The sequence below is a fragment of the Numenius arquata genome, chromosome 9, assembly GCF_964106895.1.
Source record: "Numenius arquata chromosome 9, bNumArq3.hap1.1, whole genome shotgun sequence".
NCBI classification, from domain to species: domain Eukaryota; kingdom Metazoa; phylum Chordata; class Aves; order Charadriiformes; family Scolopacidae; genus Numenius; species Numenius arquata.
This window is the reverse complement of record NC_133584.1, coordinates 58,496,096-58,515,201: the sequence shown is the minus strand read 5'-3', so window position 1 is coordinate 58,515,201 and position 19,106 is coordinate 58,496,096. Positions and strand designations below refer to the sequence as shown.

General features: G+C 47.1%; 1 protein-coding gene across 2 annotated transcripts in view; it reads left to right on the top strand.

Moving 5' to 3' along the window:
• Positions 1-19,106, top strand: part of BLK (BLK proto-oncogene, Src family tyrosine kinase) — a 46,619-nt gene that overhangs the window by 14,789 nt on the left and 12,724 nt on the right. For both annotated transcript variants that reach the window (XM_074153753.1, XM_074153752.1), the window contains exons 2-6: positions 2,036-2,138; positions 4,265-4,313; positions 10,887-10,980; positions 12,007-12,105; positions 13,327-13,430. In XM_074153753.1, coding sequence (XP_074009854.1) covers positions 2,037-2,138; positions 4,265-4,313; positions 10,887-10,980; positions 12,007-12,105; positions 13,327-13,430 — 448 coding nt within the window. In that variant the 5' untranslated portion in view covers position 2,036. The remainder of the gene's footprint in view (positions 1-2,035; positions 2,139-4,264; positions 4,314-10,886; positions 10,981-12,006; positions 12,106-13,326; positions 13,431-19,106) is intronic.

Here is a 19,106-nt window from a genome sequence, read left to right as displayed (position 1 = left end):
CGCTCTTCAGAGTCGTAAATTCCAGCACAAGGTTACCTTCTAGCAGTTTGTGAGTAGAAGAGTGGGGAAAGCTCACTGAGTAAATCACGTGCCATCGCGTGACAACCAGATCTTCTAATCAAAGCAAACTCTGGTTGCAACCTGGAAGGGAGGCTGCCAAATGAACATGAACTCGCTGCAGGAAATGCGGTGGCCGATTCTGTGGGCAAAACTTCCCCTCCAACCGTGTTGTTGGTGCCCAGAATGGTGCCGAGACCTGGTTACAGATGGATGGGCCATCTGTAAACTCGGGTCAGAGAAGAGCTGAGAGAAGTTTGGATGCTGAAAAACTTTTGACTGGGGAGTGGGGGGTGGGGAGGGAATGTGTATTGGGCTATCCTGAAATATTTCACCAACTTCTTCCATTTTACTCACTTTATCAGTGAAAATAAAAATGAGGCAGAAGGAAGAATATATTTCAAAAACATAACACCTTAAAATAAAATAATAGGATGGCTCTGTTAGAAACCTCATTTCTGAGTCCCAGTTTTTGAAATATATTAGATATGTGCTAGAAAGGAAAAAAAAAAAAAGTTACTTTTACTGGAATATTTTTTTCCTGCAAGTCTAGTTTGCTTGGAAGCTTTTTTTGAACACATCTGTTAGAGTCTAACTATCACAACACAGTGCCAGACTGACATTTGGGGGGAACTGACTAACAATATTGGTCCCCAATCCTCCAGTCTGTGATTCTCCAAGTTCATTGCAGACCTTGAGGTATTTTGGCAAGAACAGGAGTCAATGTATCTTTGCTCAGCTATGAGTATTTGGGGGTTGGGTTCTTTGGGGGTTTTTTGGACATGTAGCCCACACTTTTCAATCCTTTTTGTTCCAAGGAGGAGCTGGGGCAGACTTTGATGCTGGATGGTGTAGGTATCTTTATATCCTCGTGGCAACAGCACTTCAGTAATGTTGGCTTCAACTTTTTCAGGGGGCTGAGCAGGCTGAGTTTGCCATGGTTTGGCTACCTTGGCTACCCAGACCCAGGATTATGCTAGAATTATTGACCAGAGCTGAAATTACATTTCTGGGCTGCAAGTTAAATGAGTCCTCAAGCACAGGTGTAGAAACCCTAGTGTGAACCAGTGGTTAGCCCATGGAAAGGGTTTGATTCATTTATGTCTAGTGGTCCTTGAGGTGTCCAGAAGGTCCAAGACACACACATGGGATTGGGAACCATAATCCAGGATGTATGGGAGACCCACACCGTGTGGGACCCCAGAGCACATCAAAAGGTACATTGCATATGGACAACTGAGTCAAAGCTTAGGCCCACACTTTACAGGCAGGAAGGATGCAAGACTACACCACGTTGGACTCTTCTTGCAGTCCTCCAAAGTGTCCCATCAGGTCCCATGCCTTCGTGGACAAGCTGAGTGTGTGTCTGTGCTGCTTAAGCACAAGGAAGGGTGGGACTGGTACCATGCAGACAGGTACCATGTCTGTGTGCTGCTCTTGCTGCATGGGAGGGACATGACCTACAGAAGGTTCTGAGCAGCATGAGTACAGCTAGGTCTTGTTCCAAGGACTGTATGACACTCTTGAAGGCTTGGTACACCTGAGCAGTTCAGCACAGGGATATTCCCAGGATCTACACCTTTCTTTGACCCTCCAGCAGTGTACGCATCACCCAGTTCTGGAGGAAGTTTGCTCAATGCTGACTGGGGACCTCTACATTGGGTAGGGGACATATCCAAAGCAGTCATTTGTGCTTATTTTCTTCTGGTGACTTATAGCGTCTGTCTGAACCTCATCTGCAAAGTGTGAAATGCCAGAGTTATGTGGGAACAGAAACTGTGGGGTTCACAAGGTCCAAGGCAGTAGGAGGACTGTAGATAGAATGACTTTAGACTCTTCTCTTCGCTATCACATTGCCCTGCATTCTCATCTTCTCCAACTTGTTCTTCATGAATGAGAAGACTGTTTTGTCCCTCAGTGCCTGCTCCTTTTCCCAAGAGCAGTCTCATTAAAAAGTTCTTTTTTGTCTTCCTTCCAGGATGGGCTTGCTCTGGAGCAAAAATCAGCTGACACCCAATGAGAAACACGCTTCTGGAAGCAACCCAAAACCCAAGAGTAAACCTCCTCCCGCCCCACCCAAGGTAAGCCTGCAGCTTTGTGTTCTTTTGGGGTCCACCACAGCTCAGTTAGTGTCTGGAGTGATGAAGGCAATACTTGCGTGTGCCAACAGGAACTCGAGTGCTTCTGTTTCCTAAAATTGGGTTACCAATTGGGTAATGTCGTTCAAAGGCAGAAAACAAATGTTTATGCCAGGCTTAATGTGGAGTGAACTGTTCAGTCATCAGTGTCCAGCTCTAGGTTTTTTCTCCACCAGAAAGGATGCCATTTTCTCGTTGGGGATACGTTATGGCCATGAATTCCCTGAATGGGCTAGTGATGGTGGTGCTCCGAAAGGCTTTGTCATGTTGAGTTTGGCACAATTATTTGCATGGGCTGGACTGTGGAGCAGGGTAGGGGACAGGGAGAGAAGGTGCGGAGGCCACTACCCTGTGTCTCCTGCATGGCTTGGAGACAGGTCCTCCGAGCTGGTCCCCATATCTTTTAGACAGGGCTGCTGCCCTCAGCGCTCTGCAGCCCAAGCTGATGTTGCTGACTTGCAAACAGCACAAAGATGGGTCAGATTCAGGCTAAGATTCAAAGCTGCAAACCGCAGCGGAAACTTTACCATCAGGGAGGACAAGAGGTTCACCAAAGAGGGTCTACAGCTAATCCGTGTTGGGGCGGGCTGAGAATCAAGAACACTGAGCATTGCCTGCTCCCTTTGGATTCAAACGGCCTCTCCTTGCATGGACACAGATCAGTGGGACACCAGGATCGGATTTAGGAGACCTTAAATGACAGACCCCTTGTTTAAACCTGGTAAATCACTTTATCTACCTGTCTGTTGCTGTACAGAGGACACAAAGTTGTTTTCTCTTTTCTTGCCCCTGTCAGCCCTGCATCCATCAGCTACCACAAGAGAAACTCTAGGTGCAACTGTCATGTGAAAACCATCCTGGGCCTTGAGCTCGGAGAGGGGGCAGGAATTGCCCATCATTGCTTTTGATGACAGTCAGTGGAGATATTTTTCTCTCCTTTAGTTTCATTTCTGAGTTCTCCCATAGTTATGAAGCCCAGTTTTCATGACAGCAGATATCAGATCTACCAAGATGTTCTTTTCTTAAATTTCCTTCTCTCCACCTCACTGGAGAGGAGCTGCTATCGGTGTAAATACAGTATCATCAATCACCTTCTGACACTCATTATTTTTTTTTGCCACGGGCACTAAGCTCTCACATGTCAGGGGAAGTCCATATTTCTTTCAGCTAAATTAGAAAGGGCGGTGGGTGAGCCGTGCTCCCAGCCCACACTGCTGCTGAGTAGGAGTCAAAGGGTGGTACAGCCGGAAAGCGCTAGATGTTTTTAATTAAGCTTCTGTAGTTCACTCCTTTTACAAATATATAAGTAGCCCTGGCAGTGGTCAAACACCCACTTTAATGACTAGGCACTGTGCCTTGGACTGACCACAGGACTGGCGTTTGAAGTTGGGTAGAGGCCAACAGAGCCCACCTGGAGACTTCCATAGGATTAATCTCTCAGCCCACAAATCCAGGTGGCTGCATCCCAGCTGCTGATTAGGTGGTCAAATGGCCACTCTCGGGCTCTGGGCCAAACCAAACTAGGGACCACGTTGATGTTTTAAAAGCGTGCCTAGAGGAGTTGCAGTACTTTGCTGCTCTTTAATTTGCTAATATAGCCACTGCCTCCATTTTTTGAACATATCCCTGAGCAAAGGATGTTCCATGAACCTTGGGACAATTACGACAAAGGGTAGCCCGGGTTTTCTGCTTCAAATAATATTGCAATTGTCATTTCTCAATGGGATCATTCACGCCTCATCCCCCATTGATCCGAAATCTGGCATCTGTGAACAAGAGTTAGATAGAGCAGGGTCTAAACGAGTGGGTAGCAGATTTATGCTTTTATTCAGAGGGGACCCAAGGATTATTCAAGCTGACTGCCAAGACAGCTACGAACACACCATGGCAAAGTGTGCTAAAGTGATCACGACACACACGGAGCCAGATGCAGGGGCTGCTGACTGAATACAGTGGGCTCCAGATCAGACTCCCACCCATCTGTGAAGCCAAGAGCAGGTCTTCCTGCAAGCACGGCAAAGTAATAAATGTCTTCTTTTTTTTTTTCTTTCTCTCTATTTCTACCAAAGGGCAGACAATTTATCAACATCTCTCATCTAAACCAAGCCTCTGCACAAGGTAAGATTCTTAGCTCAATTGCTGTTTTCTTCACCTTCCCGTGGGGTTTGGCGAGGTGGTGGTCTCCCCAACAGCAGGTCTTGAGAACACACCGCCGTGTTGCAGGCGTGTGGTTTCCGCATCTTTCGCTTTGCCCGGCGGGGAGTTTATCAGCGTCTTTTGGAAGATTCAGTTTACACCCCTAACTGTTTGTAGCTGCCAGTTTCCCCTGCTCATCAAAGAAATTAAGAGGGGAAAAAGCACTCCTTCTTCATTGGCCGAGCAAAGTGGGATCTGAGACATCCACTGGGTGAGATTCCTCTGTGCCCTGTCTGCAGCGCGACAACTTGGGGAGGCTCTATGCAGCCGGCCGAAAATTTCAGAGAAAATAGCAGGCATCAGAGAGCCCAGCGAGGCTACAAAGAGAACGAGAAGAAAGGAAAGAATCTAAAATAGGGATGCACAGAGCCCCTGCTTGGGGACTGTTTGTTGGCTTCATCCACCTCTGCAATTATCTGTGGGTTGCAGATGGCATTCGGTAGATGATTGCCTTTCAGCAGGAAGCCCTCTGCTACCTGAATTTCTGTCAAAGTTTTGCAGATTAAGGACAGAGAGAGAGATAGGGAGAATTAGAAGAGGGCAAAAAAATAGAGAAAGCTTAGAAGAAAGCAGTCAGCAACACACAAAAGTTCCTCACGTGGGCAAAAATGTAGGGTTAGGGGAGACAGGGCATGAGGAAAGGAAAAAGTGGGGTGACAAGTAAATAGGATGGGTGGAACAGCAGACCTAGGTCTTCCTAGGTTTTATGGGTGACGATGGAGGGTCTTTGCCATGGGGCAGAGAGAGAGGAACTCCTGCTTCAAAATTGATATTTGTTATGGAGATCAAATTGGTGGGAGGAGTAGCTCTTCAACCATGTGAATCGGGGTACGTTTCTGTGGAAGCACCGTTTTTCCAGAAACCGTGCTTTCTTTTGCAAAGCTGTGTCCATGGGACATTTCCAAGTGACCGTGCTCTCCTACCTCCACAACCGAGCAGACATCACCAGTTTTTCACAGGGTTTTTATCAACCTTCTCACTCTGGTGAGAAGAGCAACAGAAGCTATCTTCAGGGAGGCGGCTTTTACTTCTGCTTCATGCCAGAAGGCAGAAGTAGAAAGATGCTAAAAAATGCATTAGGTACCATCTTAGCCATTTTCAGCTCTCAAAAATATTTTGGTTTGTTAGGTTCAGTTCCATTTTTGGAGGAATATTCACAGCAGAAGTCTGGGGAACTTCTTATTTTTCTCTACCAGTGCCCAAGTTTCCAGAAATGATGCTATGTCTGACTCTGCCCTGTGTGGCAAAATCGGCTGACAGGAACCATGTGAGATATTTGAGATATCTGAGATATTTGAGATATCTGAGATATTCTCATGAAAGAAGTAAATTCAAGTGAATTGATAGAGAAAGCACAAAATCCAGGCAATTCAATCCTGTAAAAAAAAAAAATCAAAGAGCTGAACTATATCCTGTGGGAGCACTTCAAGTTCAATCAGGCAAAATTATTGACTATGGAAGTGTGAAATAATATAAAATAAAAAACTTTTTTTTTTCCCTCTTCATTTTTTTTGCATTCTTTGCATTTTGATTTTTATTTTTTTTCCTGATCTTGGTCTTGTGCAACTTGTTTCACAATTTCAAGCTTTCACACCACTCATACTCTCAGAAATCACTGATTTATTTATTGTTAACAAAAGCCTAATTCGTCCTGACGTTATTTAGCTTAATGGAAATAACACAAAGGCAGGCAAGGAATTTAAATCTCTGGATTCAGCTGTGGTGTTGGCAGCATCGCCAATCCACTTTCCACTTGGGGTGGGTTCTTCCATCCTGTGAGTCTCTCATTCATTTTAGCCTGGTGCCCTAAGCACTCACAATGTCTTTAAGGTTGGCTCCATGTCTCTGTAGGGTCAAAACTTATCTTTAATTCTGCACCTCTAAGGCTCCCAGCACAGCAAAGTCTTGGCCCATGATGGTGGTTCCCAAACACAACAGCTCCATGGCTACAGCTGCTGCTATTCGCTGGCATTAGATAGATAAGACATAGAATAAACCCCTGCCTTTGCCCTGCCAGCTGCTCACAGCTGGATTTAAGTACCACTGGTGGAGGGAGCTGGTTGTTTTGGGTGTTTGTCCTCAGGCATTATAACAACCTGCAACTGCATAAAAAATTGGTCTCTCTGTGAGGCCGTTTGTTCTGATTGAGGAACCGCAACTTCTTACAGCTCTGTGCACTTGCTTTTGGCTAACCATGGTACGAACAGGATTGATTTTCAGGGGTAGGAGCTAAGCATGCTCTGGAAATTGAGGTCTTCTGAGGCGTCTTAAGATAGTATCAAATCCCTTAGTCATTTTTACTATTGTTCCCTGAATACAGATTTGAGTTTGAAAAGAATGCTGTCAGAAACTACCTTCTGAGCTTAACTGGAAACAGGAGGGGTTGTTTCTACCAAAAAGGCTGGCTTTTCAATGAGAAATTCAAACTTATCATCAAAAATGGGCATTTCCAATCAAAAACAAGAGGGGGAAGGAGGGTGAGTGGGAGTTGCCCAAAATGTTCAGATTTCCTAATAAAAAGTTATGAGTTTGGGTCTGAGACGATTTTATGAGGAAAGCAGAAATTATCTGCCAAACACATCCACTGTGTCAAAACACAAGGCAGAAAGGTAGTTGTCAGAAAAAACCCTCGCAGTGCAAGCCTGGATGTCCCAGGAGACTTGTCCCAGGCTGTCACACCTGGGCTTGCTGGAGATGCACCAGTCCCAGCCCATGGTCTTCTGCATCTCCACCAATGGGTTGTAATGGTGTTCTTCTTGATGGAACAAGGCTGGTGTGCCACCAGCAGCTGTGCATTTTGAAGGCATGCTTTTCTAGTACACGTTTACCTTGGTGAAGTAGCCCATGCCACACTGAAACAGAAAGCTGGACCCATTTTCAGCAGCAGGAACTCATAGCTCAGCTCACCCAGCCGGCCAACACACGTGCTGCAAGTTGCCATTTACCCCATGACCATCCTAGCACAACTCTAAACCAATTGATGGTCCTCTGGGGGACCCTGGTGCGGTCTCAGCCTGGCTCCGTAGCCGTGGGATGGTTGCAAAGATCTTCCATTCACGATGGGGCAGCGGTGGGAAGACTGTTTGAATCATTTCTATTAAGCCATCAAACTGGCACTCAGCCTGTGCAAACCGAGCTGGTATCTGACCTTCCTGACAGCAGCTCTGAGCCAAGATGCATTTGGCTGGCAATCAAAGTCTCCGGGCTGGTAGCGTTATCTGTAAGGCAGCCCCAATGGCTTCTCTGCGCCGGGGGCTGGAGAGTCACTTATGACCTAACTTGATCAAATAGGCCAAGAAAGTATTATCCAGGCTGTTTCTCGGTGGGGTGACAGACTCCGAGACCGGAAGAGTCACTTTCATCATGAGATGGCAGGTCCTGCTGGCTGGAGCAGAGAGAGCTTTTCTTCTGGCTCACTTAAGTGTGCAATGTTTCTCAACATGTATGTTGAGAAGGGGATAAGAGGTGATTGTAATATTTTTTTCAGCATATAAAACCTTTTTGTTCCTGCTATGTTTGCTCTTTTTCTTTTTTCCTCTCCATTTTTTTTTTGTTTGGTTTTTTTGTTTTGTTTGGTTTGGGTTTTTTTTTTTGTTGTTGTTCATTTTATTTGTACTTATGTCGATCACTTCAAGATCAAAACCAGATTTTTCATTTTCTTTTCCGGAACACACAGCCACTCTGTGCTTGAAGAAGTTCACACATTTGCTTCTATTTTTCAAAGCAAAAGCGCCACCACTGCATTATTTTACTTCCAAGAGGAGCAGGATGGCGCGTGTGGATGAACGTGTTCATTGTGGACGCTATCAATACAGACTGGGGGATGAGGTATTAGAAAGCAGCCCTGAGGAAAGGGACTTGGGGGTGCTGATGGACGAGAAGCTGGACATGAGCAAGCAATGTGCACTTGCAGCCCAGAAGGCCAATCCCATCCTGGGCTGCATCAAGAGATGTGTTGCCAGCAGATCCAGAGAGGTGATTCTGCCACTTTGCTCTGGTGAGACCTCCCCTGGAGTACTGTGTGCAGGTCTGGAGCCCTCAATATAAGAAGGACATGGACCTGATAGAGAGGGTCCAGAGGAGGGCCACGAAAATGATCAGGGGGTTGGAGCACCTCTGCTACGAGGACAGGCTGAGGGAGCTGGGGTTGTTCAGCCTGGAGAAGAGGAGGCTCCGGGGAGACCTCATAGCGGCCTTCCAGTACATGAGGGGGCCTACAGGAAGGCTGGAGACAGTCTGTTTACAAAGGCCTGCAGCGACAGAACAAGGGGTAATGGCTTTAAACTGGAAAAAAGCATGTTTAGATTAGACATTAGGAATAAATTCTTTACCATGAGGGTGGTGGAGCACTGGAACAGGTTGCCAAGGGAGGTGGTTGAGGCCCCTTCCCTGGAGACATTCAAGGTGAAGCTCGACAAGGCCCTGGGCAACCTGGTCTAGTTGGGGGTGTCCCCACTGACTGCGGGGAGGTCAGACTAGATGACCTTTGGAGGTCCCTTCCGAACCAGATGATTCTATGATTCTATGACACCCTGCAGTAGGCACATGCCCAGAAGCCTTTCACGTCAGTCAGTGAAGCTGCGTGATGACAACCTTCTCAAGGAGGCAACAAGAGTTTGGGTGCATTGCTGACGCCAAATTGCTTTGAGATGCCTCAAGGGGAAGCCCCCAGCTGTGCAAGCTATTTTAAGACTTCAAAGCCTTCTCCCTTGTGAGCGATCATCCTTTTCCCCATACGTAGGAGAGAGCGAGGCTCTGCTGAAACTTCTCATGGATCTCCAGGTTCCTGCTCGCAAGCCTGAAGGGAACTGCTCAGGGCTTTGGTTTACAAAGCTACATTTCCACCCACGCTGACCCTTTCTCCTCCCTCCTCTCCAATAAATCTCCAGCAGAGCAGCAGCCAGGCCTCACACAGACACAAAACCCAAGTTGCCCCAGAGACATGTTATCTTGCAATGACAAAGGGCCAGTCTGGGTCTCTTGCTGGTGGCATTATTTGGAAAGGTCACACAGAGACTGTGGCTTGACAGTCTGTTTTGAAAAATGCTATTTATAGGCTGTCCATCACTCTCAGTGCCTTAATTAGGCTCTGTACAAGATAAAACATTCTCCAGCAAATTATGTTTCTCTTTTTTTCTTTTTCTTTTTCTTTTTCTTTTTCTTTTTCTTTTTCTTTTTCTTTTTCTTTTTCTTTTTCTTTTTCTTTTTCTTTTTCTTTTTCTTTTTCTTTTTCTTTTTCTTTTTCTCTTTTTCTTTTTCTTTTTCTCTTTATTTTTATTTTTTATTTTTATTTTATTTTTTTTATTCTTCTTTTTTATTCATACTTTTCTTTTTCTTTTTATCTTTCTTTTTTTTTTTTTTTTTCCACCATTGTGTTTAGGTTTGCTTTTTCTGTTTGTGTGCATGTGCTGATCCTCTTTGCAAAGTTCGACCTACCCCAAAATAGCCGCTCATTTCTGCTTCAGTAGCTGCGAGCCTGCAGAGCGTGTGTGAATGGTTGCACAACCTCTCCGAGAGCAGCACCGGCACAACCCGGGCTTGCAAAGGTGGCGATTCAGCTCCAGCCCATGGAGATCTGCCCCAGGGAGGGTTAGCAACCTCCCAGGACACGTACCAGGTGGCAGCTTTGCCACGCATGGCACGGCTCACGTGCGCTGGAGAGTGAAACTTCATTTTGCCGTGCCAAATGTCAGGCTCGGCCAACATGGCTGGAGTAAAAGCAAGGTGGCAGGGTAGGGGATGGGGATGCAGGTTTGCTCACAGCCTCAGTCCAGGTGGGTTGCAAGCCAAATGGGAGACACAGAGCACCGGTTTTGTGGTCTGGAGCATCTAAAGTGCATCGGGTCCAGGGAGAGGGAAGGGCATCCTGGAGCATTTACCACCCCCTTGGGAATTTCAGTTGAGCAGAGCAGCCAGGTGCTAGAGAAGTGCTGGTTCAAAAGCAGCAGTGTGACTTAAACGTGATACAACATCTGCAAGGAGTAGTGCTTAAAAGGGATGGCAAGATACAGGCTGAGTCAGGAGCACCTGGAGGGAGACCTGAATCCTAGCAATGGGCTCAAGTAACAGACACTGAGATGATTTTATACCTTTTTCCATCAAGAAAGCCTGATCTTTTTGAGTCAAATCCCAGAGAAATGTTGCTACAGCAGTTTTCATTTACTGCCACGCGAAACTCAGGCCAAACACTGTCAGGTTATTTATGACCCTTCTTATTCCACACAAACCCTTTTTTTTTCTTGTTGACACACTGTTTTTTGTGGATAGGGTGGGTATGGAGTGCTTTAAAAACACCTACACAGGAAACACTTTGGTGAATCGGCGTTAGTCCTCGAGCACAGGTTGTGGTTGGCAGGAAAGCTGGGTTGGTGGAAAGCTTGGCTTTTGGGGGACAGGGGGGGTTGAGAGCCCCTTGTGTGTGTGTTTGTGTGTGAGATCCCATCACCCCTCTGGCAGGGAACTGGCTGAATTCAATGGTGTTGTTTCTTCTTTCAGATAACTTTGTTGTGGTTGCGCTGTACGATTTTCCTGCCTCAAGTGACCGTGACCTGCAGCTGGTCAAGGGGGAGAAACTCCAAGTCCTCTCCAAGTAAGTGACCTGCTGCCAGAGCGGGGTTCAAAGATGAGCATGGTGAGGCTGGGAAAGCGGAGACATTGGGGTCAGACACCAATTTACAGCTCACCAGAGCTGAGCCTGTGTCTTATCTCTACTCCAGAGTGAGACTATGGGTACCTTCTTCTCTCTGCAGGGTGGGGAAGGAGACATTTCTATAGGTTACAGATACTTTTGGGTTGGGTAGTGTCCCTTCCTGGATACTACCAGGACCTTCTACACTGCCGGTGTGCGTGGGCGCAGAAACAGCATAAATAACAACAATCACCTAGCTCCTCTTTCGTATTTTGTGCTGATCGTGCTTTTGCAAAGGATGTGGGTTGGGTGTAGTCAGAGGAAAGGACAGAATCAAGCCAGAGAGGTGTGTGGTTTCATTTCACCTTCTTCTCAAACCCTCCAGAGAAGAGGTTGACAGTTCATCTGCCCAGTCCATAAAAGGGTAGAAGTGGGCCTGGGTGCCCTGGTCATTTGGTCTTGTAGGGCTGCTCCATCCTTGACTGCTCTGTGAGGTTGCCTCCAGAGATGACATTTCTCACTCAGATTCCATGGGCTGGGACCCATGGGGCAGGGGAGACTCCAGGGTGAGGGCTGCTTTTGGTCATGGCTGGTGGGAGAAAAAAGCAATGGGGTGTCTGACAGATGAAGGAAGAAGCAGAAAGGAGGAGCTCCAATGTCCCTATGCAAGAGATGCAATAAACCCATGGTGTCCCAGATTTCCCTCTTCTCACCAGGGATGTATAGCAGAGGTTTGAGTCTGTGGTCACTCTGTGTTTCCTCTGCATTCATGGAGAGAGATTGTCACCTCCAGAAGTCCCTGAGAGACCAACAGCCTTCAGACTGGTGGTGGTCCTAGGAAATCGAGAGGGACCTGTAGTGTGGATTAAGGAGTGCTGGCCTATTTTCAGCACTCAAAACCCCAGAAACCATGCTGTCCCCGCAGCCTTAGCTTGTCATGAAGCCTCCTCTGGGCACTCAATGTTTTCTCTTCTCCTTGCTTTGCAGCGAGGGGGAGTGGTGGCTGGCAAAATCCCTCAGCAACGGGAGGAAAGGCTACATCCCTAGCAACTTCGTCGCCCAAGTAGACAGTTTGGAAGAGGAAAAGTAAGTGTGGAAGCTTATGAATGGTGAACACTGATGCGGGGCTTTCCTTTCTGAAAGAGCTCAGTCTCTCAACAAGCTACAGGAACAGCTTTACTTGATGGTAGGAAGATGTCAGTGCTGGGCCGGGTAGCAAGAAGCCTTCCATCATCCCCAACAACGCTGCCCAAAAGTCCAGGAGAAGTTTTAAGCACCATGGGGGTGTGAAGAGGGGAGGATGAGGTAGCCACAGGGAAAGCAGGCAAAGATTCCTGTCCCATTGATTGCACCCATTGTGGAAAACAAGGATCTGGGGGAAAGAACATAAAAATTACATTTGCACTGGTAAATTAGCAGTGCCAGGGGCCATCCTCTGGCCCCACTGGGCCAGTCCACCCGTACACATAGTGTTAAACTTCCTCAGCCTCCAAGAGGCTGTCCATATGTAAAGAGGGACTGGGGATCGCTCGGGAAGGGTGCATTGATGCACAGGTCTCGGATGTGCCAGGGACCACGCTAACAATTTGATGGGGCAAACACTGAGCGCCAGTGCCCAAACCCACGGCCTGGAGCTGTTTGACTCATTACCACAGATGCAGCCTCCGTGTTTGTGTCCCTGCAAAGAGGATGGCAAGAAAGACTTGAGCCAAAAGAGTTTTTTATGCCTATAACGCAAGCAGCAGAAGAAATTGTTTCCATGACTTATTCTCCTCTGTGTCATCCAGCTGTAAATGATCAGCCCTGCTTGCCGTCTCCTGTTGGAGGGACCTAACCACCACGGAGTTCAGCAGATACTTAACAGCACACAGAAACATGGCTGAGACATAAATGCCCTTTGTATCCGAAGGGTGCATTTAAATGACGATGGGTACCCTATGCTTGGCTTCTAGACCATGTTTCTGCTTTATACACAGCCTGCCTGGGCACTGCTGAGAGCTCACTCGCTCACCGAGCTTTCTCTCCTCTCCCGTATGGGGTTATGCACGTACCATCTACTCTCTGCTCTGCCTGAATTGCAAGGCTGTGAAACAAGCCCAAAGTGACCAAAATCTGGTGTTAATCTACTAAAAATGGTCTATTACTGGCACTTTCCAGTAGATAAAAGACTATTTACTGATAAAAACAATCCGCAGTTTCAGAGTGTGACAGTAAAAAAAAAAAAAATGAACTAACTGGAAAGAATTTGCTTTTTTTTTTTAGAGCTTTTCCTTTTCAAACAACAATTTTGCCTTCTCTGTCTCCCAGGTGGTATTTTAAAACTCTGAGCAGAAAAGATGCTGAACGGCTGCTATTGTCTTCCGGTAACAAAGTCGGCTCTTTCCTTGTCCGAGAGAGTGAAACCAGCAAAGGTGAGATCCACAGAGCAGGGAATTCTCCTCGTTATCGCCACGGCTTGGAAAACCTTTCAGCTATGAGCTGCAAAGTTCAGCTGTGCCAGTGTTTCTTGGATCTGGCTGGGCAAAATTAGTCTTGCCAGGCTCAGCAGGGCTGTAGAAGCGAAGTGGGGATTTGGAGGACAAAGATTTGCTCATGACGCTGTGTAGTTCATACTGTGGTAAGGGTGGCTCTTGTCACCGTAGTTTGTGGCAGAGATACAGGAACACAGATAAGCAGAAAAGACTTTCCAAAACAACATGTAGGGGGTTTCTTTTCCTTTTCTCCCCGAGGAAATGTTACTGGTTTTGGCAAATGGAGATTCTTCTATGCAGTCTTGAAGAGGCGTTTCACCTGCTTGCAGCAGAAACTTGCAGGATTTTGGAAAAAGTCTTTTTGTGTAAAATGTTTCCCAGGGAAACATATTTTCCCTGACAGTCTGTAGCAGGGGGAATTGATGCAAACCAGGGATTTCAGAAGGAGACTGATGAACAGGAAGGGTGAACTTCATCCTCTTTCCTTCCCTATGAACACATCTGGCTTTTGAAGACACGATCCAATGAGGGTGGAAAGGGCAGAGCATTGTGGTCACTTCTCCTGAGCAGTGGATATAGTTTTTAACCACAATACTTAACCGTGTAATTGCAATTTCTTTGCTCTGTACTGATAATTTTTAGACATTCTGGAAGCTACTTTAAGTTGTCCCATGGGAATTTCATATTGCTGCTTTCCTATTTTTCTCTCCTTGCATCCTCTGGGCCAGCAGGTGTGCTTGCAGCATGGAGGAATTAATGCTTATGGTGGTTCCATGGTTCTGCTCTGAACCAGCTCCATATGCTAGTTTAGGAAAGTACTCCTATCTTGCTGTGCTTTGGTTCCTTTCCTGTGAAATAGGTACAGGCGTCTTTGTTTGCCACATGGGAAAAGGTTGTTTGTGTCTTCTTAATATATCAGTAGAGACTTGGAACATCCATCTGAAGTAATAGGAGACCTTCTTTTCCTTGTCTTGCTTCCCAAATGCTTCTACAAGACCCGGGCCAAACACATGGAGTGGGAACAGATAAGCTGGATCTTCCATTTTCCATCTAGTTCTTGCCTACAGTAGCTTCTCCTTATTCCTTTCTTGTCTCTGTTTTCTCCATGCACATGGCAGGTCCCCAAGGCAGTATCTGTCCCTTCCTCCATGGCTACATCATTAGCAGTAAATTCAATAGTGCCAGAGTCTGGATGCGGCAGCTGGGTCATCCACACATTCTCTGCGCAGGTTTTGTCCTGGCACCAACCAGGCACCGTTCCCAATAGTCAATTTGAGAGCAGTCACCCTGTCTCGGAGGCTGAGAGCGCTTCATGGTGTGGATGTGATCCCAGGGATAGAAAGCAGGCTCTGGTGTGGTGTGGTTCACTCACAGATCTGGTCTGAGCCCTGGCTGTGTTGCAGACCTGACCATTTCAGCCACCTCCAACAGCAGGATCTGACAAATAGAGTCAAACTGGAACACTGGTATTGAACTGGTGTGACATCTAGCGTGCTCAGCGGGACAACAAGATGCTCATTTTCCTGTAGCCCTCTCTCTCAGCTATCAGCAGTGCTCCTTTAACATTATAGCAGCCTATTTTGACTTCTCCCCCCAGCCTCATGCCTGGGCTCACCTCCACACATCCCTGCTGAGCTGATGTCAAGCAGGAGGGCTGCTTTCCATATGGATTTGCAGTTTTCAGAATTTTTAGGGAACATTTAGGTTAGGGAACATTTCAATGTTCCAGGGTTCCAGAAAACATTGAAAAAACCCCTTGTTTCTAAGCTTTTCCCTTTACAAGTAACTTGTTCTGCCTGTATATTGGTTTCTCCACCGCCTTTGTGGTGCCTTTGAAATGATCAGGCTTGGACTTGTCACCACATGCTGATCTTGTGTTTATCCCCTTCCCCTGCCATAGGTGGGATCAGACCTTTCCCTACACTTTCTCGGGACAATTGCCCCCTACTTCTGCTAGCCATGGGCTGCAAACACAGGATGAAATAATTCCTTGCAATTCTCTGGTGTGTGGGCATGTCTAGGTCACACAGGGCTTGGACAGAGGTGGTGAAGTCCTGAGGTTCAAGGAGAAACAACCAGGCTAGACCTGGTCTTTAACACCCTGTCTCTGCTGCCTAGAAGCAGACTTAGCTGGAGGTGTGTGATATTCTGCATCAGCAGATGTGGCCTGTTCTGCTCCATGGAAGTCCCATGTTAGTCCCAAATGGTCAGAGATCAGCTTCTGCTCTGAGATGTGAGTTTTACCTGTGCCTTTTCTGATATTTAGAGTTCTGTCTTAAAATATGGCTGATATTCCTTCAAACACTTCATCCTCTGAATCATCCCATGTGATCAGCTTGTACCTGAACACCCTGTGCTTTAGACTGCCATGGCCATGGTGACATCATTTGATCCACTTAACCACAGCTTCCTCCTCTCTAAAAAGAAGTGGAAAAGTGAAAGCCCCGCATCTCTAAATATGCCATGAAGCCGAGTTCACTAATGTAAAGCACCCTGTGACCCACCACGAGATGTCCAGAGCAAAGCTATGGAATTAACCCTGCCCTTCAAACCCTGCAGGTTCTTCCTGTTTTCCTCCTCCATGACATATATTTTCACTTACTTTGCACATCATCAACAACATCACTATGAGGGTGGTGAGACACTGGAACAGGTTGCCCAGACAAGTTGTGGATGCCCCATCCCTGGAGGTGTTCAAGGCCAGGCTGGATGGGGCTTTGAGCAACCTGGTCTAGTGGGAGATGTCCTTGCCCATGGCAGGGAGTGGAACTGCATGATCTTTAAGGTCTCTTCCAACTGTAACCATTCTATGATTCTATGATTTGACCTTCAGGGCCGAGCACTGAGTCAAGCTAAGGGCAGTATCCCCCTAAACTGCATGCACTGGAGGGTGGTTGTCTCATATCGAATTGTCTCAACCATAGCAGGACGCATTCTGCACCCTGCCTAAGAGCAGCACCTATTCACAGCCCACCCTAAGCAGTGTCTCATTTTGCTAATGGTTAAAGATACTGGAGATCTGCAAACTTGGGGGCTTCGCTTTCAGTCCATATCTTGCAGAGGCTGTGAAAGGCCTGTTCAGCATCCTGGGAAGATGGATCCTTGTGGGAAGCAGACCAGCAGGGAAATCATTGGCAGAGAGCTAGCCTTGCTGAAGCTGCTGGAAATAAATAAATCTTCCCCCGAAGCAATCATCGTTCTGAAACCTGCAGGAGCACAGTCGCACAGCTGTGCCGAGTCACGAACTCCTGGCTCGCAGCAAGACTGCTGTGTCTCTGCTCCCAGCAGGAGGAACCTCGCAGAGCCCAGCTGTTGTATCCAGCTGAGCTCCGGGGTTTCCCATCGGGAAGGAGTTAAGAGCCTGATGAGACCTGTAGGAACAGGAGATGCCACATGTGGTGAGACTCAGTGTGAGATGCAGGCACCAAGATGTAGATATCACACGTGACAGTTGCCTCAGCTCCCACTGTAGCGAGTGGGGCTTGATTTGGTCACCAAACCCTGGACATCTTGGAGTCATCTCCAGCTGCTCCACCAGAAGTTGTGGTTTTGCACTATATTTACCAGGCCCATGTAGATGTCCCAGAGAATATCAAGTGGTAGCAGACACCCATGTTTAGGTGACTGAATCAGCCCTAGATATGATGTGAAGTTGAATCCTACCCTTTGCACCTTCTGTTGCTCTTTCCCATCCAATACTTGCCAACCTTTGAACAGAAAGGACCTGAGAGCCCTTGTAGGATGGTTTGGGGATCCCAGACCCAGAAGAGGAGGGTCTGAAATCCAGAGCTGCCCAGGGCAAGATTTAATTGTGCTCACACTGCTCTGAGATGGTGTTGAGTGCAGGCGTGGACCTCTGCGTGTCAGCCCAGGTCTGTGCTGGGATGCGATGCGGGGTTGTAGGACAGGCGAACATCCCTTGTGGCTGAGGAGCAAGAACTCCTTTTGGCCACCCTGGCCAAATCGGGGGAGATTAGGAGCCCTGCCACCTGTCTGGTTCCACTTAGCAATTTTCGTTTGCTGCTGTCACTGGGAGAAAAGAGAATTGAAGCTTTTCTGCCCTAGTGCTTTGCCTTTGCACTGCAGCTCCCAAGGGGACAGTAGCCAGCCATGGTGAATGACAGGGAAAGTTCTATCACGTTCACTCCAGCAGACTAAAATCTGACTTGGGGTGAAATCCAGTCATTAGCTCTAATGACAGGACAAATATTAACACTGGTAGTAGGCAGCTGATAGATTGGCCTGGAGGGTGCCCAGAGCCCCTGTCACCGCTGCATGTCACTGGTTTGAAAGATGCAAGAAGGTCTAAAGGGTCAGTAGGGTCTGGAGAGGAAGCCCTGCAGGAGAGCAGGCATTTTGGGGGCAACCACGCTAACAAATAGATCAGGTCTCTTCTTCTCCACTGACTCTCAGCCCCCAGGCATCCGCTTGCACACGTGTTAGTCATTAATTCCTGTGCTTCCTTCTGCAGTGCTGTCTGTCGTCAGTGCAGCTGGGTTCGCACCACGTTTGGCTCCTTCCAGCAGCAGGCCTTGGGTTGAAAAACATCCCACACGTACCCGAAGCCATGTCCCAGGCGTGCGAAGCACCCTCTTGGACTTGCGTCATATAAGCCCAACACTGATGGGCTGCAGCCTGGCCTGCATACTCTTTCAATCACATCGAAATTAAAATAACATCACCATCATCCTCAACAACAATAGGAGAAAATGCTAATTCTTCTTCTTTCTTCTCCTTCTTGTTTTTCTTCTTATTTTTCTAATTTTTCTAGTTCTTCTAATTCTTATTCTTATTACTATTATCATTACTATTATTATTATTGTTGTTATTTATATTGTTTATATTGTTAATATTAACTTAGGATCACATAGGTACCACAGAGGAGCCAGAAGAGGCCTGGGGCCAAGCAATAGGGAGTGTGAATGTGGCTGATCAACTCTAGCAGGACTTGTGGTGAGCACTGCAGACACAAGCCCTCACAACACCTCTCTGCACCCAGCAGGGACCAAAGATCACTCCCTGGGAAAGACATCCTTAGCTGTGTGGTGACCTTTGGTCACTGAGACATGGACAGCAAAACTGAGCCATTACTTTGCCTTTCCCATGAGTTTTTTGTTGCTCCATTGAAGATGCTTCTGGGATGTTCTCAGATGTTCAGTGGCAGGACTGATAGAGCCAATCTGTCTTCTGCCTGACACTCATGGTGAAGGAAAGAGTCTCAGAAGAACATTCTCGGTTGAGAAGCAGCCCACCATGCTGAGGCTGTGTGCTTCCAGTCTTGAGGTTCCACAGCTCTGCATTTAAACCATCAGGTCTTCCATGAATGTTATAGAGTCATAGAATCATTTAGGTTGGAAAAGACCTTTAAGATCGTCAAGTCCAACCCTTAACCTAGCACTGCCAAGTCCACCACCCTGTCCTTATTTAACTGTGCCCTAACTGGGCACTGTCTGCAACAAATCATTTCACCTGGGACTTGCTCTTTAGGAAATGTGCTGATCAGTCTCTCACAAAGTGCATCCACGTAGGGAGGGTATCTGGTCAGGTTTGCTACATGGACACATCCTTAGTATGTGGTTGATTGACTTTGTTGCATGGAAAACAAAGCTCTGCTAC